General features: G+C 34.6%; 1 protein-coding gene across 4 annotated transcripts in view; it reads right to left on the reverse strand.

Moving 5' to 3' along the window:
- Positions 1-3,122: 3,122 nt before the first annotated feature.
- Positions 3,123-25,013, reverse strand: part of QSER1 (glutamine and serine rich 1) — a 73,936-nt gene continuing 52,045 nt past the window's right edge. For all 4 annotated transcript variants that reach the window (XM_059069864.2, XM_067038040.1, XM_067038039.1 and 1 more), the window contains 9 exons: positions 24,219-24,547; positions 23,157-23,273; positions 22,433-22,566; positions 20,846-21,063; positions 15,305-15,442; positions 12,946-13,043; positions 9,899-10,051; positions 8,570-8,665; positions 3,123-7,326 (listed from right to left, as the gene is read on the reverse strand). In XM_059069864.2, coding sequence (XP_058925847.1) covers positions 7,186-7,326; positions 8,570-8,665; positions 9,899-10,051; positions 12,946-13,043; positions 15,305-15,442; positions 20,846-21,063; positions 22,433-22,566; positions 23,157-23,273; positions 24,219-24,547 — 1,424 coding nt within the window. In that variant the 3' untranslated portion in view covers positions 3,123-7,185. The remainder of the gene's footprint in view (positions 7,327-8,569; positions 8,666-9,898; positions 10,052-12,945; positions 13,044-15,304; positions 15,443-20,845; positions 21,064-22,432; positions 22,567-23,156; positions 23,274-24,218; positions 24,548-25,013) is intronic.

A 25,013-nucleotide genomic window follows, 5' to 3' on the forward strand; every position in this document is an offset into this window, starting at 1 on the left:
CTCTACTTAATCTTATGCTAGTGTCACAGACGAACTAAGCACTGCTAGGGTGTGTGCGTGTATAAGATACCTACTTCCTGACTGTGATATAGTCTTGCAAGTTAGTAAAAGACTGTAAATAATGGAGTAAGGCCATTCTTACCATTCTGCTGTCCCTCTCTTTTGGTGCTGCCAAACGGAACCACCTTGCATTTCTCCCAACATTCCCACCTCTCTATCCAGATTCAGAGAAGATTAACAGCTTTAGAAGACTTTCTTACCTTACTTTCGGGATGAGAAAACATCCAGAGTAGGCTTCACATGACGTGCCTGAGGATAGAGCCAGTTTAGTGACAGAACTGAAACAAAACCATTCTCCTGAATACAAGCTAAGTATTATTATGCCTTCTTCATCCAGCCCTGTTTAGAAGTCCTCCCAAACTCTGAGGCTCCACTTGATCATTACTGCTTCCATGAAGCCTTCCCTGACCCTCCCCAAGAAATGAACCCTCCTCCCAAGAGTATTTTGCTCACAGTGAGTACATCTAACAGAAACATTCATTTATTTTTACCAGGACTTTGTTCCCTAGTTATTCTGTCTAGAGAGTCTCAAGCCCCAAAGACAGATGAATGTGAAGTCCTCGTCCCTGGGCTCTCTCTGCATGAGGGCAAAGTGGAGAAAATCATGGCCGCTACATTTCACTTTTTCATAAAATACCAGCAACTTTCCTATTATACAAACTCTTGATATTGTCATTTTCTTCTGATGTCACAATTACTATTGCTAAGATGATGAACACCTTTATTGCAAAAGTCATTGTATACTTTTCTGGTTTTACCTTTTTAATGTTCCCTGTAAATTTCCTTTCATATATCCATTTTATTCATCAAATATTTAATGAGAACAGATACTGCACTAGATGCTGGGAATACAATGGTGAGGAAAACACACATGGTCCTATCATCCGATGACAGGACCAAGCAGCCACAACAGTGTGGTAAATCCTACATTAGAGGAATCACAGGGCTTGTCATCTGGTCCAGAGGGTTAGAACCTAGTCTGATTACTTTTCTCTAAAGAAGACATACAGATGGGCAAAAGGCACATGAAAAGACGCTGAACATCGCTTGTTATTAGAGAAATGCAAACAAAACTACAATGAGGTATCACCTCACACCAGTCAGAATGGCCATCATCAAAAAATCTACAAACAATAAATGCTGGAGAGGGTGTGAAGAAAAGGGAACCCTCCTACACTGTTGGTCGGAATGTAAATTGGTACAGCCGCTATGGAGAACAGTATGGAGGTTCCTTAAAAAACTAAAAATAGAGCTACCTTATGATCCAGCAATCCCACTCCTGGGCAGGTTTCCAGAGAAAACCATAATTCAAAAAGATACATGCACCCCAATGTTCACAATAGCCAGGACATGGAAGCAACCTAAATGTCCATCGACAGATGAATGGATAAAGAAGATGCGGTACATATATACAATAGAACACCACTCAGCCATAAAAAAGAATGAAATAATGCCATTTGCTTCAACATGGATGCAACTAGAGATTATCACACTAAGTGAAGTAAGTCAGAAAGACAAAGACAAATACCATATGATATCACTTATATGTGGAATCTAGAGTATGACACAAATGAACCTATCTACAAAGCAGAAACAGACTCACAGACATAGAGAACAGACTTGTGGTTGCCAAGGGGGAGGGAAGTGGGGGAGGGGTAGACTGGGAGTTTGGGGTTAGCAGATACAAACTATTACATGCTGAATGGATGGAGAAGGTCCTACTGTATAGCACAGGGAACTATATTCAATGTCTTGGGATAAACCATAATGGAAAAGAACATAAAAAAGAATGTATATGTATCTACAACTGAGGCACTTTACTGTACAGCAGAAATTAACAACACTGTAAATCAATTATACTTCAAAAAAAAAAAACCACCTAGTCTGATTAAACAGAAGTGATGTTAAAGTGAAATCTGAAGATTGAAAGATGAAGAATAGTTCAGCAGAGGGAACCTGAAGGCAAGAAAAAACATACACGTTCCTTAAGCCTGGGCCACAATGGGGAAAGAAGAACCATTCCTTAGAGGACTTTGTAAACTGTGACAGTCTGGGCTAAAAAAGGTTGTGAAGAGGGGAAGGTCAGGAGAAAGATATTTTGGCTGCAATTTAAGAAAAATTTCTACCGTGTCCATTATTTTTAACTCTATGTCTTAAATGATTTTCATTGTTGCCTTATTCTAAATACTGTTAAGGAGCTAAATTAAAAGAAAATCTGTATTTGATTTGAGAGAAAATAGTAAACTATATACATCATAGGTAAATTACATAAAACATAAGCTATTCTTGTAAAGCAATTTCTTGACTCCTGATTAACATCACAAAATAGATAAGGCTTAACAATAGACTAATAGGTAATTGTATCTTCCTTTTATTTGAAACCAGTCAGTTCTAAATTATTCATGCTAACTGAAGAACAGATACATACGTAACCTAAAATGATCAATGATCCAGATAATTTCTATTTCACTTAGGAATGTGCTTTTTAGTTTTCATTTGAACATGGGTGTCTCTGAAATTTAGGACTTTACTTAAAGCCATTCCACAGAAATGGGCCAATCCATACAGGCTTAAATCTTGTGACCCATCCCATACTGGGAACTAACAGTATGTTCTAGGCTGATGTCAAGACTTAGTAGAGAGTGATTTATATCTCTTGAAAATACATTTTTTTTTCATATTCTTTGACATTTTTTGTACAAGAATGCGTAGCTTTATTATTTTTCTGGTAATAAAAACATTTCCACATGGAAAGCAAAGAGTAGAAGTATCCTCTTTCACATCTTCCTTGAGAAGGTCATGTTAAATAATTGAGTTTAGAGAGCTTCTCTGAGATACAAAGTGTATTTTTTTTAAAATGCTAATAAAAAGAACCATATAGTAACAAGACATTAACAAAGCAGTGTAATATAAGTCCTGTTATTTAGGCTTGCCATATGTATAATTTGAATAATGACTATTTTCTAAAATGTATGAATGATGACCATTTTCTAAAATGAACAGCAATTTCAGCAGCCAGTGGAGAATAAAACAGAGATGTTACAGAATTTTAACATTTTTTGATAGAGGTCATTGATTAAAGATTTATTTTTGTACTGTGTAAAAAAAAAAAAAATCAAGGAATGAAAAGTAAGTGCTTTTATAATCAAAACTAAAATCTAGCAAATATGCTGACAATACTTTTACTTGAAATACTTAACATTTTAAAATATTACATGAAAGTAAAGGCAGAATCTTATTCTGAAAATTAAAGGATCAGTCAAGACAAAATCCTTTTTACTTATTCAACTGTTTATATAGATAATAAAAAGTATCTGGATATCAGCAATTACTTCTAGCTATGCATTATTTTCAAATAAAAATTAGAAATTATAGAACTTATACTTCTTTATAGGAGGAAAAGGGCTAAGAGTTGTATCTTGACATAGAAACTCCTAAATACTTTCTAATATTGTCAGCTGAAGCTGAATAATTCATCAAATATTGACTTAATCATTTGAGAAAATGATGGGTGGGCCCTTTACCATTTGTACCTAATAACTTTACTTAGGACTCTATAATGTACGTTGAACCTGTAACATGATGATGCATGGATAATACCTCAGTTTTCAATTCTTAAAAATAAAAAAACCAAACCCCAAAACATTCTGTTCTTGTTGTTTAAAAAATTGTTTTCATTTTAATGATCTGAGTTAGTAACAAACAGATATACAAAATTGTCTTTCACATTTCCATACATTGTATTATGGACCACTTAAAACTCTGGACTACAAATGCAGGTTTCTTTGTATCCTTAACTTCAATTATTGTCACTTATAAATAACAGTGATTTGCGAAAACATGCATTTGTGAACACAGGTGCCAAAAGTCGTACGTGTAAGTTAATGTACAACCAATATTGTACATTGTTCATTTGTGCAGTTATGTGTCAAGTGTAACTGACACAGAAGCAGTTATCCTGGGATATTTCACTCTTTGAAAAGTATTTCTGAGAAACAGATGGAACTAGCTTCAAACAAAATTGTATTCTATAGATACAACAAAATTCACAACGTGCACATCTGAAGCAACTTCTGGGACCCAAAGCTGATTCAATAACCCTGCTGCCATATTAGCTTTATGGGTCTATCTCCAAAATCACAGGTTGGAAAATAGCTGCTTTAACAAAAATATGTATATTAAAAGGAAAGTGAGACTTTGAAAACAGTAATGTGAGTCATCTATAATTTTCAGTTTTAAAAATTAAAAGAAATTTAGAAATTTAAAGGTAATCTGAATATTTTCTAGGCCATTTTAAGTTTAGATTTTTCCATCTCATCAATGTTTTCTATCTGATAGTATAATAGAAAAATGGGCAGTTTCTATTGTTTACTATAATTCATAAATCATTATAAATTTATGACTTCATTAGATCAATTAAGTAGAAACTGGGTCATCATGAAATGGGAATAAGGAGGCCCCTTTTCTCTAACCACTAATCTGAACTAGAAGTAAATACCAATACAAAGTGATTTTTTTTTAAGGAGTAAATTGTTTCTAGGTTTCTGTAGGTAGGAAAATCCAATCTTTCTTAAACAGGTTTTCCTGGGTTGTGGCAACATGTGCTTTATCTCTTGAACTCTATCTACAACCTAAGGTTATTCCTATATTATACATTTCAAACTCCCTGGCAAGGAATGTGAATGCTAACCAGCTAGGTATTTATTCAACTTCATACAAAGAAAGGACTCATGGATGGATGTCATACTAATAGTCCCACTTCACTAAGGCCTGAGTTCGATGTCTTCGCCTATGCTATATGGATCAAATGACAGAAGATGGTGCAAAGCAACTGGCTCTCCTCCAGGCAGTATCACACACTTGGCCTCTGATTTGACTAATACGAATACAACTGCAAACAGCTGGAAGGGCAACTGCAGTTGAAAAGGAAATGGGTTATTTTCTACAGGAAACAAGGAAAGGTCTCTGTTTTCCATGGGTCTTACCATGAAGGAAATGTGGCTAGTGATTTCAAACGTGTACTTCAAGAGTTACCTAAGTGCAGGATGGCTTTTAAAAATGTTTAAACCATCAATGATTCAGGGAAGTAAGCTGGGGGAAATAACGTAAAGGTGTATACTTACAACACTATGTTAGGAGATGTAGTTATCTACTTCTGCACTTTGGAAATGAAAGAAACCAATTCTGTCCAGAGTCAATATCAGAAAGAAATATGGCTGCTTCCTACTCTTCTCCACTTAGCAAAATTAATTTTATGATGCTCTCACTGCTGATATTCTCTCATTTGAGTTAGTTAGGCAAGATGAAATTTAATAGGTTACTTTTGTTTTCAAAATAAGCTGCCTAAACAGGTTTTCAAAAGACTTTCAGAAATGGAACATTTAATCCTTGAGAGAAATTTCCATGATTATCTTGTCTAATGGCAGGTACAAGGATTGTTGGATTAAGGATTATTGCTTTCAATAAGATAACCATCAGAAATAAATATGTAAGCTTAACTCAATACTCATTTTTCACCCAATGCTACAATGTTTATTCTCAAATCAAGTCAAATGTTACTTTTAATTCTTTGCCAGTTTACCAAGGTTTTAAGTGTAAGAAGTTGGCCTGTTAACTCAAAATCAAGACAATAGCAATATCCACATAAGCACATCTTATTTGGGCATTGAGCAGTAACACTGCTTTCTTGATAGGACTTACTTAAGGCACTAAATGGTGGTAAAATAAACAAATGTATGATGATTAACAACTTCTTTAGAATCGTAAAAAAGGAGATCATTTAGAAGGACACTAGTAAATCTTTTTCTCAAACAAATAAGGCATCCTGTTGGCAAACACAAATAAAACACAAGGTCATGTTCAACCTAATACATTCATGGTCTCAGCTAAACTACTTGAAGAAACACTAGCTATCAAACTAAAGAGAGCTACAATAGCATGTATAAAGGTTGGAAAGGCACCAAAAGGAGGGCTCTACCACTTCCAGTTCTAAGAGTTGGGTAAGCTGTGTTTAACACTGCATGTAGTCTAATTATAAATTTTATTCTTCAAAATGTATAATGTGGTTAATTTTTACTTCGACAAATCAGTTAACCAAGTGCTAGTTTACTAAAAAATTTATTTTCATGAATTAGAAAATTCCTGCAGTGTCTAACACAACCCCATTTATAAAGCTAAACTAATTCTAGTACTGAATGCATATTCTGGATAACACTGAAGCAAATCTGTATAAACAAAAATGGTTACCTCAAGATAGAATTCACAATAGAAATTCAATATATAACTAAATAAGATTTACTGAAAATAATGAAAAGTGTAGTACAGATACATCAAACATAATTATAACCACAACACTTTCCTTGTGAAAAATACAACTATTAGTGAAATAAAATGTACAATTGAAAAATTTTTCCAAAGGAAAAACAGTATAAAGGAAAATACTTTTCTTTGAGATAGGGAAAATAGTATGTCATTGTTTTTTCATCACCATATAATTTGACACAAAAAGCAGTCACAGAATTGCACCAATTCCACATCCAGTTTCCTGAACATGTTAAGAGTAAAAGGAGTTCATAAACCAGAATGCAGTTTCTGAATTTTACATTTTAAACTGATGATGTTCTCATACAGAATGTCACATCACACCAGATATGTTTACATAATGTACAATACTTTCCGTTTTGTGGTCATACATGAATATTAACATACGTTTTCTGCCACCTCTCTTTCATTCTGGTGTTTAGTCGGAGTCAGGAAAAAATAATCATGTTACTTAAGTGTTATCTCTCTAGCAATAAAGAAAAATTATATTTAGTGCATGCTTCATCATTTGTCAAAAAACATTTCTGAAAATAAAACTCAGTTACCCAATGGTTTACAAAGTAGAAAAATCATTCATTAGGATAAAAACGTGGTGGGATTTTAGGTCCATTTCCAAAGGACTGATCCTTGGCAGCACCACTGTCCTTTAGCAGAGGCCAGGATGCAAGTTCATGATCAAAGCAGGCGTGCTTGCAGGAGACCACTGCTTGACATTCAATTATCTGAGGCCCCTAGACCCCCTTTGACCACCCGCCTCTGCCGTCTTATTAGTGCTAGAAAATAGATGGGATTTTTGTGAAAATGTTAGGAACATTTCTGCTGTACATGATTTAGAAGTTCTCCAAATTTTTCAAATAGGTCTTCCACCCATTTTACATTTTTCATACAAAGTTGGACAATTTCTTCCTGTCCTAAATCTTCATTTTTTTTCTGCACAGAAGAAATCTAAAATAAAAAGAAACACCAAATTGGTTTATACTTATCACTTTATAAGCTCTTCATGAGGGCTTACTGTTTCTATATCCTGAATGAAAAGAGGATTTATAAATTCACCTACAAGTACAGATTTTTTTAAAAAAATTCCATCCACGGAGAATGACTATTTCATATAAATTTGGGTGGTCTTATCCTACCATTTTTTGACTACATGGAGGAAGGGAGGAAGGCTAGGAAAAGTGGTTCAAACTTTCTCAATTACTTCCATTTGTGTTAAAAGCCAAATGACAAATTTTGGGTAAGTTCTGCGTTTTAGAGCATTGTAAAAATAGCCAACATACTTTACATAACCATCTTTACTTTCTCCTTTGCTAGACAGAAGTTAGATTTATGAACGTCTTTCCATACCAGACCATTATCAAACACATGATTGTACAGCCTTGAGCCAACTTAACCCTTTTTAATTAAAAAACTGATAATGCTTGTCAAAAAAGCTTACTGTCTACAACCATTTAACCTCTGAGATTAATCCTTACATCCTATCTGCCAAGTGTTATTATGGTCATACATAATTTCTGAGCAACTTAAATTGATACTTAAAAGTTACAATTAAATTTTGACTATCATTTCTTCATGCCAAGGGACAAAACTCCCATTTTCTCTGCAATTAACTGGGATAAGGCCATTCTACAGATAAGGAGGACAGCAAGATATTCAAAGCAGTGACTAACGTGAGTTAATTAAAGCAGGATCATTATACATTATGAAAGAAGAAAATGCAATAAAGTGCCATTTATTATGGCAACGTAAAGCAAGTATAACAGCTTCAAAACATTACCACTTACAGCTCCTACGCAGTGGTGAGCCTCAGATTAATCTGAGCACAACGCTTAGAGTATAGACACATTTTAAAAAATACTTTTTAACAATTCTCTTTAAAACATTAAAAAATACTACAGCTAACTAGTGCATATAACAAAAGAGAAGCAGACTCACAGATATAGAGAACAAACTAGTGGTTACCAGTGGGAGGCGGGAGGGGCAATATAGGGGCTGGGGAGTGAAAGCTGCAAACTGTTGGGCGTAAGACAGGCTACAGGGATATATTGTACAACACAGGGGATATAGCCAATATTTTGTAATAACTGTAACTGCAGTGTAATCTTAAAAAATTATATCTATAAATGCTGCAGCTACAGTCTTAAAAGTTCAGAAAAACATTTCTTTTTTAGGTAAACAAAAAAGTAATTACCTCATCTTTACATATGAGATAAACATGATATTTATAATGATGCAGTGAATGATACAAAGAATACAACTGTATTTTCTCTGGATCAACGGCAAACTCCTATAAAAAGAAAAGAGTTTATAGATACATTTATTTCATGGAGCACCTGAACTAAGAATACTTTTATGAAAATACTAGACCAAATGTCTCAATGGAAATCTTAAAAATGACTTATATGGCTAGATATTAATATATATTAATATGGACAAGAGACTTATTCAAAATAAGATTTTAAATTGTATTTAAAATCTTTATTATTTTTCCTGAATATAAATATACACTATTTCAAAGAAGTTAAACATTATATAACTTTTAAACAGTAAACATAGAAGATGACTTAAAAGGTAAAAGAATTCTATAATTCTTGCTTCAGAGGTAAATAAAAAGTTAACAGTATGTCACATATTCTTCCATGTGCATGCTTCCATACGTATAACATATCAATAACACTAATTTTGTAATAGGAAGGGAATCATACTATACATATTGTTCTGCAATTTTATTTTTTATAACTTTTTCTTTAACCAAAGTAAAACTTGGATATCTTTCTATTTATTAAGCACCACCCTCCCAACAGAAATGATATGAGGGCAGGATTCTGGACCATTTTTCTCTGTTGTATTCCTAGTACTCAAAACTGTATTTGGTATACTATAGGTACCAAATTTTTTAATTGAATGAATGAATCTCTCTTCTTTTTAAAAAGTACATATTACATTATCTGGGTGGCTCTTTATTTATTTAGTCTCACGCTGGTGATATGTAACTGGAATTGTTCTTACAACTAATTCTACAATAAGCAAAGGCATACGGTTTTATGCATTTGTGAATGATTCTACAAAACACATTTTTGATGGGGAACTGATATGTTGCTAAACTGCCTTCTGAAAAGGCAATAATTTAGACTATGTTGAAAATAAATGAATTCCAATTTTAATAATTTTACAGATATGGAATATTGAATCTTATGGAATGTGTGCATTCACTTATCTGTATGCATTTGTACCCAGTTACACACAAAATATTAAAAATATAATTATAAGCATGGGATGATTATTAGCCTTATTTAGAAAATTTGTGAGCACTCACCATATGCCAGATACTGTGCTAGGCAATGGAGAAAAACAAAGAGTAAGAACGAGTCCCTATTCTGTAGGCCAGAGCTGCTCATTCCTACCTGAAAACACTTCACATTTAACAAAAGAGTAAAATATTTGCTTGTTTCAATGTTTGAAGTAGGATTTATATTGACAACTAGAAAAGGTATAATTACATCAATCAGTATATACTTACTTGTGCAGATTTAGTAGTTGTTTTAGAAGTTCTTAGAGTTTTTTTATTATAAGCTTTGCCATTCATTTTGATTTTAGAAATAGCAGATCCCCCACTTTTTGATTTAGAGTCTCGAGTAATTATTGTTAGTTCAGGAAAACTTTCCAAGGCATTCTTTAAAATAAAATAAAGCAAAAATAACTGACATCAGAAGAAAGTGATCTCAACTACTTCCAGCTATTCAAAACTCATTTTTAAAAAATATAGAAATATATTAATACATGTACATATACACACAAAATATATGTGGGGTGGGTACTGATGGGGTACGGTAAATATATACAATCTATACATACATACACAAACATATGTGGGGTGTTAAACATGGTCACAAATTCTCTGTAGCTCCTCCCATCAAGATGTGGAACCTATTTCCCCATCCCCTGGATCTGGGTCAAACTTATGACCTGATTTAAGCAACAGCATGTGACACTATGGGGACTCCCGAATGAGTAAGAGTGTTCCTTCCAGTAATGCCTCTCTGGCTTTAAGGCAGGGGAAAGAAGGACATTTGTAAGCTTCAACTGTTTATAAACAGTTTCAACCTTCAAGGCCACTCTTTTCCAAACTCTATATAGGTTCCCAAGCACCTAGTATTGTGACCCCTCAAACAGTGCATTTCAAAACAACTTAATTTTTTAAATAAAAGTGTAGGAGTGAACTGTTTCATTAATAGAAATAATAGAATTTTTGGCATTTCCTACCATAATGAGCTATTTGTTTCTAGCTTCATTCTAACTTTTAATACTACGTGCATATTTTGGCTTTGAAATGCAAATTGCTATAAATGAAAACTCTCTATCATAGACATCACTATTATCATTTATAGTTATACTAAATAACTATAATTTCAAAATTAGAAATTTTGTTTTTTCTGTGAAAATAAGAATATGAAAATGAATTTTTCAGTTGTTCACCACAAACTATTGCATAAGATTTAAATATCTACTGAGTCTATTAAATTCCAAGTGGTGGCTTTATTTTTCTTTTTTAAAGATTTATTTATTATTTATTTATTTTATTTATTTATTTTTGGCTATGTCGGGTCTTAATTGCGGCACGTGGGATCTCCACTGAGGTGTGCAGGCTTCTCTCTCTAGTTGTGGCGTGTAGGCTCCAGGGTGTAGACTCTGCAGTTTGCGGCACACAGGCTCTCTAGTTGAGGTGCGTGAGCTTAGCAGTTGTGGTGCACGGGCTCAGTTGCCCCACAGCACGTGGGATCTTAGTTCCCTGACCAGGGATCGAACCCGGCTCCCCTGCATTCTAAGGTGGATTCTTTACCACTGGACCACCGGGGAATTCCTGGTGTCTTTATTTTAATACAAGTTGTTAGAGAACTGGTTTGACATCTCTAAAATGGTTAGCCAAAACCGGTCATTTTTAAGATTTAGTAAATATTCAGATAACAACATTCCATTGTCTGCAGAAAACATGGTATTTCTCCCCAATATATTTCATTTGAAGATAGCAGTTAAACAGAAAATACTGGACTAGGAGTGGGCAGAACAAATTCTTAGCATGGGGTGTCTTACTAGCTTCTGACCTTTTTCTTTCCCCTCTGCAAGTATCAATACATGTCAGTGAAGAATACAGGACTACTAGTCAGAGTCTGGTGTCACATAACCTCTAAATCAACCTCAGAGCCTTAATTTTCAACTAGCTAAAATGAAGTCGATTTTCACTTTTATGTGGAGTTCAGACAAAATAGGGATGTGAAAAAGCTATACAAATTGCCCAAAGGAGTTGACAACTTATGTCCAGACATAAGTTCCCCAGACTTGTCTAGCAGTAATTGCCAGGACTAGGAAGCAACCAGTCCTTCAGTAGGTGAATGGATAAACTGTGGTGCATTCAGACAATGGATTATTATTCAGGCTAAAAAGAAAAACTATTATGCCGTGAAAAGACATGGCAGAACCTTAAATGCATATTAGTAAGTGAAAGAAGCCAATCTGTAGCCAAAGCTACATAGTGTATGGTTTCAACTATATGACATTCTGGAAAAGGTAAAATTATTGGAGTAAAAGTAAAAAGATCAGTGGTTGCCAGAGGCTGGGGGAGAGAAAGGGATGAACTGACAGACCACAGAGGATTTGGGGGGCAGTGAAACTACTCTGTACGATACTATGACAGTGGTTATGTCTGTCCAAATCGATGGAATGTACAAGAGTGAACTGTAAACTATGGACTTTGGGTTGTAATGATGTGTCAGTGCAGGTTCATCAGCGTGACATTCTGGTGGGAGATGCTGGTAATGGGAGGTTATTCAGGTGTGGTGGCAGGGGACATATGGAAACTCTGTACTTCCTGCTCAATTTGGCTGTGAACCTAAAACTGCTCCAAAAAATAGTCTATTTTTTAAAAAGCTAAAAACTTCTCTTGAGAGAGATATAATCAAATGATTCTAGGTGTTACATGTTATACTTTGAATAAGAAAAGGCAGGAAATTTTTGACTACAAAGTAGCTTCTATGATATATTTTCTGAGTTTAGATTAGCTTTTTGTTCTCTATTTCTGGTAACACCAAAAACCAATTTATAGTGCCAAGATACGTTAACAGACGTACATACCTCCTACCATTAGGTGAGGATCAATTTTTTCCTCAGTGGCAAGTAAAGGGAATTTTGATAACTGTGCTAAGGCCAATTTTAAGTATATATGAAATGTGAAATTTTTAAAGAGGTTTAAAAGAAAAACAAGATTGGAATACAGTAGTTTAAACGAAGTATTTTTGAAAACATTTGTTAATTATTATATATAAGGAATACTAGATGAATATAAAAACCTGAAAAATGAATTTAAGCAGAGAAAAGCAAATGATTAACACTAAGAATATACTTAAAATAAAAAGACAAGCTCAGACAAGACTCATAATGAATAAAAATCAAATTTTTGTTGGGTGGAGAAATCTTATAAAACTGAGAATGACTTCCCCAAATTCTCTCTCCTATTGTATCTAAGACCATGATTGCCACTGAGTTTGCTAATAAGACACCAGACGGAAATACCTTGAATGACTGATCCAAATGAAGATTCAAAAGGAGTCTCTTTCGGTTATCATTCAGCATGCTATCTATTTTTTTCATATGAGGCAAAAGTAGCTCATCTAAAACAAGATAAAAATTTATTGTGACAGGATAAACTATCAACAAAAAGACTTGTTAGAAATACTGCTTTTCTTTAAAACATTAATAGACTGACATTAAATTCATTGATTATGTAAAGTATTGACTTTAAAATATTGCACATGAAGATTTTTGAACAAAAGTTCCCTTGAAAAAAATAGGTTTACAATAGCTAAGTGAGAGAGAAGCAGCAAAGTGTGATGACAGAATCAAAAGTCCTGGGTTTTAACCCCATCGATGCCACCAGAATTGATCAACCAGTGGGCTAACTGCCTAATCTCCTCAGACCTCATTTACCATATGAACAATAACAGTATTCCAAAACATAAATTTAACATTAAAATTTTTTATAAGATACTGAGTATGATATTCTTAATTCACTATAATTTGGGGTAAAGACAAAGTAGGGCAAGAAAAAGTCAAAATCCAGTTTCAAATACACAAGGGAAGAGTCAAAATCGTTATTTGAGAAAAGGGGAGAGTAAAAGTATGATGAAGGTTTCTTACCCAAAGATTATGATTTCTTTTTTACCCTTCTGAAACTTTAAGCTCTTTTAAGAGAAACACTTTCAGAGTATAAGTTAATTACTTTTAGTGCTGTATTAAATATTTTAGCTTACTAAACTATTTCTTAATTTATCAGCATAACATTTTATAATACTAATTAGCTTTAATGACCTTTCTGAAAATGTATATATAACCCTCAGAATCTGGTTGCTAATTTCATAGCTAAACAAAATGACTCTTTATATTTGGAGAATAAACACAAGCACAGAGACCAGCAAAAGAACACTTTCCTCAAATTGAAGAAGTCCTCAGTAAGGAATGCTTTCTAAGGTCACCACAACACACCTGATAGCTTTCTTTTTATCTTTCTAGCAGTGATTAAATCTATTCAAATATTATAAAAATTTACATTTCACACAAATAATTTTTAAACACTTGTGGATTATTTTTAAGTATAACCATTAAATTTTTCATCCCTCATTTTAAATGGAGAAAAATTTTTTTTTAAAATGATAAGCAATAGAAAAAAAATCATTTAAAATACAACCACCCAGAAATGATCACTACTAAGAAATGCGTAGTTTATGATGCAAGGAGTTTTGATTGAGAGAGAAAACGTTTACTGGCCAAAATGCTGACCTAGGGAATTAATCTTGGGTTTTGATTGTGGCTCTTCTACCACTAACTTGTTCTGTAACTTTAGGAAACACATTTAATATCTTCTCTAACGTCTCTTCCAGCTCTACAGTCGTTCATGTATGAATTACTGCCTCTGATTATATAGTCAAAAAAGCAAGACTAGAAATTAGAAGACCTTGGATTTAATCCTTTCTCTGCTACTTGCAAGTTGTGGGCTCTTAAGCAAGTCACTTAACCTTTTTGAGCGTCATCGTCTTCACCCAAAAAATGGCTGTCTAAGTTGTTGTGGGATTAATATAGAATAATGTACGTCAAAGTATGTGGAAATAAAACAATATACATTATTAGGCATTGCTGTTGAAGTATATTGTTACTGATTATTCATTGTTACTATCTTTTTGATCTTACACTTGTTCAACTCATTTTGATAGAAGGATAATGGAAACTGACTCGTTAATCCTTTTATTCTCTCTTCTAGTTGTCCCTGGTGAATGCTATAGTAGCTGAAGGGTAAATGTTAGTGAGCAACATTAGATATATAAATTACCAGTTTATTTCGTATGTCAATTTCATCCCTACGCTACCATAAGAAAAAGTTACTAAAGGAAGAGTAAAAAAGGAATATTAATAAATATAACCCGTGGCGTTTATTGTTTTACTACTGATTAGAAAATAATTACTCTGTGATGTATTTTTTACTGGACACAAATATACAATTTTAATCTTTACACCATTATTATCTGGTTCATGTTTCCAATTATTAGAAAACAGAATATATTGACATCTGGACCTTCCACGCAACTCAGACAATTGGTGAAATGTTATGAGCATGATAAAGATTCTAGAATTGAAAGAAACTAGTGGGTGGTTACATAATATTCTCATGAGTAGAAATCAATAAAAATATATTCAATATAAAATTGTTCATATATTCAAACAATTCATGAAAAGCTATGACTCCATTTTATAGAATCAATATATCAACAGTTTAACTGACAACATATACAAAAACCACATATTAAACATGTAACTAACAGAGAAGAATAAAAAAGATCCAGAAAGTACTACCAAGAAAGTACTACTTAGCAGACTGTACCGTTGCTCTTCTCTAAGGCTTGCATTGTGTCAGGATCCAAAGCAATGCTAACAAGCAATTCCATGTAACTCTTAAAGGTTTCCTTCATTGCTCTTGTGTTCAAAAAACGAGTGACAAAGGGAGCTGGAGGATTAAATTCTGGGAGGGAGAAAAGATGAAATATTAAATACTCCTTCCTGACAACTTTAAAAACTCTCTGCTCTATAACAAGAGCCTATAAGCAAATAAAAGGTTGTAGATAAAATTTCTTCAAATTCAAGGTTCTCCCACTCTGCCTTTAAAACACCCTGGGTGAGAGATTCTCAAAGGTGGTTTTGTACATCACAATCACTAGAGAGCTTTTAAAACAAAACAAAAAAGATTGCTGGACTTATTAAAACAGGATCTGGGGTGGTAATGGTGGTAGTGGTGATGAAGCTTAAATGTTATACTTTTTAAAAAGTTCCCAGGTGCCTCTGAAGCCCAACACCAGCCCAGCATTTGGAAACATCTGCCCCATAGGAACCTGTTTCTCCTCCCCTGGCCCTACCAGACATCTGCTGCCAGGTCGTACTACTTCAAAACTGATGGTTTCTCTACAGTATTTAATTAGTAAAGAAACCATAAAACACCTAATGTATGAGTTAATATATACATATCTCTTCTTTCTACTTGTACACTTAAATTACTGTAAAATTCTGGTTTAGAGTCAACACATATTTTAAAAAATTTTAATATAAACATAGCCTGTGCATAAAGAAAATTTCACTCAAATTCATTGGCAAGAACTGCAAGATTAGAGGTGTGTCTGAATTTTGACTCTTTTCATTCAAGTATAGAACTATTATCACGGCCTTTAACAGGGCTTCTTAGACTTTGGTCCACGGACCCCTCGGGGTCTCCCCCCATAACCATTTCAGGGATCTCTGATGTCAAATTGTCCCAATAATATTAAGATGTTATATACCTTTTTCACTCTGTTGACATTTGTAAAAGTAATGTTGGATAAAACTGCTGGGGCCTTACCTAGCCTGAATTGAGGCAGTGACACCAAACTGTACTAGTAGCCATATACTTTGCCATGACTGTCATCTAAGTGCCATGAATTTGAAGGAAAAAAAAAAATTTCCCTTAAGAATAATCCTTTATGAAGCAGTAATAATTATTAATTGTATTAAATCTCTACTCTTGAGTAAATGTCTTAAAATTCTGTGGGATGAAATAAGAGGTATATATAAAGCATTTCTGCTATGAAGTATGATAGTTTTCTCCAGGAAAAGCATCCATGTACTGTCTGAATTACAAGATGAACCAGCCACCTTTTCCCCCATTGGGATACCAATTTTATTTGAAAAAAATGACTGACAGATACACTATGCCTATTCAGACTTGGGTATTTGGCAGACATTTTCTTAACAAAGTGAACCTATCACTACAAGGAAAACAACTGACAGTATTTGTTGCCAATGATAAAATTTGAGGTTTCAAGTGAAAATAAGAATTCCGGAAAACTTGTTTCCACCACTGTGAGCCTGACAATATTCCAATACTTAAAGACTTCATTGATGAAATCAGTGTTGATATTAAAAATGTCAATTCTTTGATACTGCAAAAATGTATGATGTAAATGTAAGAACTAAAACCATAAGACTCTTAGAAGAAAATACAAGGATAAATCTTCATGACCTTAGATTTGCAATGGATTCTAAATATGACACCAAAATCATGAGCAATGAAAAAAAAATAGATAAATTTGGCTTCATCAGAATTTCAGCCTTTTGTGCATCAAAGGACATTATCGAGAAAGTGAAATACTGTGCTCACTTCAGCAGCACATATAGTAAAAAAAAAACAACCAAAAACCTGAAATATCTACAGAATGGGAGAAAATGTTTTCAAATCATATGTCTAATAAGGGTTTAATATCTATAATATATAAAGAACTCCTACAACTCAAGAACAAAAGGAGACATGAACTGGGCAAAGGATTTGAATAGACATTTCTCCAAAGAAGATAAGCAAATAGCTAGTAAGTAACTGAAAAGATGTTCAAGATCATTAGTCATTAGGGAAATACAAATCAAAACCACAATGAGATACCACTTCACACCTACTAGAATAGCTATAATCAAAAAACAAAGTATAACAAGTGTTGGTGAGGATGTGAAGAAATTGGAACCCTATGCATTGCTAGTGGGAATGTAAAATGGTGCAACCACTGTGGAAAAAGTTTGGCAGTTCCTCAAAAAGCTAAACATATAATTATATGACTCAGCAATTCCACTCTTAGGTATATAAATAATTGAAAACAAGGACACAAACAGATACTTATATGCCAATGTTCACTGCAGCATTATTTACAACAGCCAAAATGTGGAAGCAACCCAAGTGTCCATCAATAGATAAAAAGATAAACAAGAACATACAATAGATAAACTTACAATGGAATTGTATTCAGTCATAAAAACTAGTAAGTTCTAATATATGCTATGTAACATGGATGTACCTTAAAAACATTATGCTAGGGGGCTTCCCTGGTGGCACAGTGGTTGAGAATCTGCCTGCTAATGCAGGGGACATGGGTTCGAGCCCTGGTCTGGGACGATCCCACATGCCGCGGAGCAACTAGGCCCGTGAGCCACAACTACTGAGCCTGAGCGTCTGGAGCCTGTGCTCCCCAACAAGAGAGGCCGCGATAGTGAGAGGCCCGCGCACCGCGATGAAGAGTGGTCCCCACTTGCCACAACTAGAGAAAGCCCTCACACAGAAATGAAGACCCAACACAGAAAAAATAAATAAATTAATTTTTTTAAAAAAAAATTTGGATATTTACAAATTTGTTTAAAAAAAAACATTATGTTAAGTGAAATAAGCCACGCTTATATGAGATATGTAGAGTAGGCAAATTCATGGAGACAGAAAATAGATTAGAGATTCCCAGCAGCTGGGGGAAAGGGAGAATGAGGAGTTATTGCCTAATGGTTACAAAGTTTCTGTTTGGGGTGATCAGGAAGTTTTGGAAATAGCTGTGACAGTTGAGCAACAGTGTGAATATAATTAATGCTGCTGAATCGTACACTTAAAAATGGTTAATAAAAGTGGTAAGTTTTATGTTATATATATTTTACCACATTTTAAAATGTGGAAAAAAATGAAATAGACTATGTACATCAATGAGCTAACAGATATTTTCACATGATCAAAAAATGTTATAAAATCATTCATGGATGAAAGATACCTCAAAGGGTAAAACAGACCAATAGATTTTAATGTAACAATCATGAAAAGTTGAAGAAGCTAAGAATTGTCAAGTTTATCAAATAAAATCCTTTGAGTATCAAAGAAAAATATCCATAATTATCTGAAAAGGTAATCAAAATACTCCTATCTTTCCCAACTACATAGCTAATGTGAGGCTGGATATTCTTCATATACTTTAACCAAAATAATATATAATAACAAACTGAATACAGAAGCAAATATGAAAATGCTATTCTTCTAACTAAATACAATTGTTTAAAAAAACTTATGTGAATATGTAATGGGTTTATTTAAAATTGTCTGTTTTAACTGATACTTGGTAATATACATAGATACAGGCCACACACACACAAAAAAAGTGTTCTGGAATCCTCAGTAAATTTGAAGATTATAAAGAAGTCTTGAAACAAATAGCTTGAAAATCACCAGCCTATAAATCTATGTTTATTATCAATATTTGCCTTCTTTTTAAGAAGCACTAAAAATGTTTGTCTGTTAGTGACACCTAGTGGTAACACAAGTTACCAATGAAAGAACATTTTCACCTTGATTGTCATTTGAGGAAGTTGTACAAATAACTGAGTGCAAATTCAGAACCCAAACTTCTCTAAACAGTAGGCAGAAATGCTAACTGTGAAATTCTGTATAATGCCTTCCACACATACTCAAAGCACTAAATTTTTTTATAAATTCCAATGTGCCTACTTCTAAACAGTTCACAAGTAGCTTTTAAAAACAATACATTTAGGGCTTCCCTGGTGGCACAGTGGTTGAGAGTCTGCCTGCCGATGCAGGGGACACGGGTTCGTGCCCTGGTCCGGGAAGACCCCACATGCCGCGGAGCGGCTGGGCCCGTGAGCCATGGCCGCTGAGTCTGCGCGTCTGGAGCCTGTGCCCCACAACGGGAGAGGCCACAACAGTGAGAGGCCCGTGTACCGCAAAAACAAAACAAACAAACAAAAAAACCCCAATACATTTAAAGTAAACTTCTGTACTGAAGAGTTTTTATTATGATTCTGTTTCTATCCAAGTAATCTCTAAGATCAGGTCCCAAGCAGTGATACTTACAATGTCAGAAACCATCCTGGACATCAACCTCAACAGTGCCCCCAACACCCGATTCATCATTCAAGTTCTGCCAAGATTACATCCTGAATTTCTCAAATGTGTACTCTCCCCTCCATCCCTGCTGCCAAAACTTAGGTTCAGACTTTCAATTTATGTCTGAACTGCGATGTCACGTAATTCAACTTAAGTTTTTTTTGTTTTGGTTTTGCCGTACGCGGGCCTCTCACTGCTGTGGCCTCTCCCGTCGCGGAGCACAGGCCCCGGACGCGCAGGCTCAGCGGCCATGGCTCACGGGCCCAGCCCCTCCGCGGCATGTGGGATCTTCCCAGACCAGGGCACGAACCCGTGTCCCCTGCCTCGGCAGGCGGACTCTCAACCACTGCGCCAGCAGGGAAGCCCGATATCACGTAATTCAAATTCAGATTTTACCATGTTGCTCCCTTACTTAAATCCCTCCAAGGACTCCCCTTTGCTTACAAGATCCCAAGCTTTTTAGCTTTAGCATGGCATATGCATTGCAGCCTTCCATCATCCTTTCGTCTTTTCCTGACTACCTTCAAATGTATGCTCTAGAAGAAGGGTCAGCAAACTTTTTCTGTAAAGGGCCAGATGATAAATAGTTGGGGCTTTAATGGTCATATACGCTCTGTAGTAACTACTCAAATCTGTCACTGTAATGGGAAAGTAACTCTATGAAAATATGTAAATGAATTCCAGTGTTCCAATAAAACTTTATTTACAAGAATAGGCTGCAGATCAGATTTGGCCCACTAGCAGTAGTTTGCCTACTTCTGCCCTAGACTACTGAACTGCTAGAAATTTCTTGCATATATTACACAACAAGTTTGATGGCTGATGGAATGTTTCCTGGTATATTCTGTATTTTACAGCTATCTCAGGTTTAAGTTCTAATGAAGTAAATTTCAATATATATAGCCTACATAAATGCTCTTTGGTGTCTTCAACAGTTGTTAACAGCATAGAAGGGTTCTAAAGTCAAAAAGTATGATAACTGCTATCTATTTCAACCTTTTCACTTTATAAAAGAGAAACTAAGGCACAGTTATCTAGCTTAGTCATGGGCAAATATATGCCTAAGCAGAACTTAATTAGGTAGCTAAATTCCCTAATTAAGGAAAAGTAAATACATTTTGAATTGTCAGCATCACTGCTCCTCCCCATTAATGTACATAATCTAAAGTTATCAAGGTATTCATTTCATGGAGAACTCACCCTCATCATCACTACTACTAGAGTGGATCTCAGGAGATGAGTCAGATTGAGATGATGAAAATTCTTCTTTCCATTTCTTCCTTTTCTTTGGTGGTGGCTCAGCCTTTACTTTTAGCTGTTTAACTTTGGGTTTCATGGAAGGGGCTTTTGTCGTTGTAGTTTTTGGTGTTGGAGGATCAGAAGTTTTACTGCTACTACTTTGCTTAGCCTGAACAGTTCTGCAATGTTACAAACAGACTTCATTAACACAATGAAATCTTGTCAAATTAAAATAAATTAGACAAGGGATTTCCCCAGCGGTCCAGTGGTTAAGACTCCGTGCTTCCACTGTAGGGGGCGGTGCGGGTTCGATCCCTGGTCAGAGAACTAAGATCCCACATGCCGTGTGATGCGGCCAAAAATAAATAAAATAAATTAGACAAAAACCCAAGAAACACTGGTGAAGAAAAGTTTATTTACTTCACCAGTATCTCCAAAATAAAGTCTAAGTCCTACACATCTCCAATGGTGATTCCTCCAAAAGTCTCTTGAAATATACTCTTTAACCACTGACATTCAATATTCAGTTAATAAGGGACTATATTAATTCCATCCCTATTTCTCTCTCTCCCTCCACTCTTCCTTTCCCTTTGTAAATTCATTTTCCTGACTATGAGGCTGTACACGGCAGATGATCAATGGACTCATAGTCATGTCAGAAACTCTCGCAGGCTCTAGTGGTTCCAGGTTTTGATGTGGAATCCCAACTGCACCTGTTGCAGAGCCCCTCAATAAGATTTGCTATATTACTAGTTCTGGAGATTTGAGGGAGTGGATAAAATTGCATCATAAAAATAAGGTGGCCTGTGTCCAGTAAGTTGGAATATTCATTAAACTAGATCTTCCTGGCACTAGATTGAGAATATCAAGGTTCACACCCCCTTTCCCATACAGATCCAAGGGAATGTGGCTAGGTCATCTGTTTTCCAAATTCACGCTCCAGACAACCCAGAGTCACATTAATACATGATGACAATTCTACTGTTACTTGTAATGTACAGGCTCAATTTTTTTCATTTTAAATCTGACATTCCGTTATTATTTTCACTTTATTTATAGACAAAAAAGAGGGCTTAGAAAGGTTATCATTTTTTTCTTTCCTCTTTTTTTTTGTGGCCACAGTGCATGTGGGATCTTACTTCCCCGACCAGGGATCGAACCCGGGCCCTCTGCAGTGGAAGCACGGAGTCCTAACCACTGGCCCACCAGGGAAGTCCCTAGAAAGGTTATCTTAATCTAGGTCACAAAAAGATGGATTCAGACCTTCAGACTGTAAATCTAATTTTTTTCACTATACTAGGGTGACACCAAAAGGACTCAGGGAAGAAAAGGGTACCCACCCCACCATGATAGCCATGGGCTTTACAGTTCCTGCCTCATTACTTCAAAAAGAATCACTTATTACATCAGGCACTGAATTTTCAGACTTGTACATAATGGAAAAAAAAAAATCAGCCTCTTTAATTGATGTAATTCTTTGTACAAGACATTGCCAATAATAAGCCTTCCAATAATTACCACAAACATATTACATAAAATAATAAATACCTGATAGTTTGTGAAGGCTTATTTCTTGGCTTTTTGGAACACACTCTGACATACTCCTTTTTGTTAGTGTTTTCAATGAACTTCACATATATCCTTTTGTATTTACTCTTTGCATCTCCAAAATATCCAAGGTACTAAGAAAAGAAACACTTTGAATTACATAATTGTACATTCTGTACATAAAATATTACTTTGTTGTCCCAATAGATTGTCATAGAGCCATCCTTCAAGTTTTTCAAAATGCAGCTCTGGTCAGGCTAATTGTACCCTCAATAAAAATGATTCCAGCCTCACTCTTAACTGCAAGCCCATATATAGATGCAATCTTATTTGGCTGATCATCAGATGCTCACTTGCTCAGTGCTATTTAACAACTACTTATGTAGAAAATAATTCTGTAAGTCTTGGTAAATCAGGATATTTGACTGGCAGAATAATCACTGTAAGAGTCTCTGAGTCCATCTGAATTCTTCACAGACTAACACTAATTCCTTTCCTTTATTTAAAAAATAAAAAGTTAAGCAATTTAAGTAGCTGGTATTTAGACATTAATTTTATTTTAAAATCAGTATCATATACTCTGTAGTTCAATTTTAATATCTTATCTCAGAAATGCTCAATATACATACATTAAACAATACATTTAAATTTACATCATTCTGTATTTTACCCAGGATCACTGTCAAAAAATAGGAAGGTTAATGTAAACAAGCATTTTACTTACACTATTTGTAGCAGCAAATTCTCTTTGCCCATCTCGAATTTCAGGAACAAACTTCTGTAATAAAGCTTTTTGTACTTTCCAAATAGCTGGGGGTTCTTTTCCTGCTTTTAAAGCCTCCTGTAATAAGAAGTATTAACAACATTTATAGAAACTAGCAACATATTCTAGATTTATAGAATCTTAGAGCTGAAAGGAATCTTAAAGACCTACCTAGCTCAACCTTTTATCTTTTACCTAGCTGAACTTTTGCAGTAATTCTTTTAATTCGGCTATTCAATCTCTGCTTAAATTCTTCCAGAAACAGAGAGCACAAACATGCAAAGTAACCCATTACCCTTTTGTATAGCTATTGGAAAGTTTTCCACTAATGATATTGTCATACATTATTTATGCAATTTTATAATAGTATGTACATATTCAAAAAGACCAGAAACAAACATGCCAAAATATTAACAACAGTTAATTGTGAATGGAAGGAGAATAATTTAAATATTATGTTCTTCATTGTATTTTTAATACCATTTATCTCCACCCCAATTAAAAAATAAAATCAAAAGCAAGCAAACAAAAACCCCAAAATAAGTTTCCTTAAACACTGCTAAAAAGTTCTTATATGAAATTGTAACATTCTGCAATTTGAAATTGTGAAAAAAGTCTAATTCTACTTTTACATTGTATTCCTGTTATTTTCTTTAAACTTTTAAATTAGATAAATAACCATTTTCTCCAAACTTCTAATAATACAAGTGACTCAGAAGCTTTGAAAAAAATTAACATTTCAAAACTGCTCTAATTATTAGTAGCTAAATGCAATATACTGACCAGTCAGAAATACATAAAACTCAGAGATGAGTTTAAATCATTTTAAGCTATTTTCCTTTTCAAAATACCTGACAGCTCTAGTTTGATTTCATTATTTAACAATTATGACAACAGAATAATTATAAAAATATAATTTTTCACAATTCAAGCTAGATGCATGGTATTAAAAGTCATCATGAAGGCTACCCTAGGGCACGCCCATTAAGCTATGACCTTTATACCTGTGAACATTCACATCACCTTAAAAGTCTCTATGTCTTCTATCTTTACCACAAATTCATCACGCTCTCTGTATTGGCCTTCTCCTCCACTTTCTGTGTTCTCCTCATCTGTAAAACCTTCTATGGCAACAGTGTCCTGTCCTTTTGCAAACTGGTCTGAAGGAAGACCATCAAGTTCGATGGACTTTGGGGGTTCTGCAGAGTTTATATTTTCCAGGATATTTACTGCAGATGAAGTAGAGTAGAGAGGTTCTTGCTTAACTGCACCCACAGTGGTGGAGGAAGTAGTAGCAGTACCAGTAGTATTGGCAGTTGGACTAGTAGTTGCCACCTGTAGGGCTTCTGAAACTAGATCAAGCAAATGCAAATTAGTAATACAAATTATTAAACATTTACTTGCTTTGAGTAAAATCTGAACAGTTTACAAAGAAGGACCTTATTATTTTTGCCATCAAATTGTTTGAAACAATGAAATTAAAGAATGGTTGTTAACTTCCAAGAACCAAAGTGGTGAGAATTACATCTGGATGACAATTAGAGAGAGAACCTCCATCAACCTAAACTCACCCCTACTTCCACTTAAGTATTTAGCACAAAAATATTTTTAAAAGAATAGAGACAAAAAAGTGATACACGACAAGGAAGGGTCAGCTAACTGAAACTGAATTTCTAGAAGAAGAAAAGCTGATTGGATGTGGAAAACAAAAACAGCACCCCCCAAATACTTTGAAATAGCAGTAGAAGCTACTGAAATAAAAAGGATTATAAAGTAATGTTATGAAAAACTGTATGCTAACAAATAACTTAGGTGAAA

Source organism: Kogia breviceps, chromosome 7 (genome assembly GCF_026419965.1).
Source record: "Kogia breviceps isolate mKogBre1 chromosome 7, mKogBre1 haplotype 1, whole genome shotgun sequence".
Lineage (NCBI taxonomy): Eukaryota > Metazoa > Chordata > Mammalia > Artiodactyla > Physeteridae > Kogia > Kogia breviceps.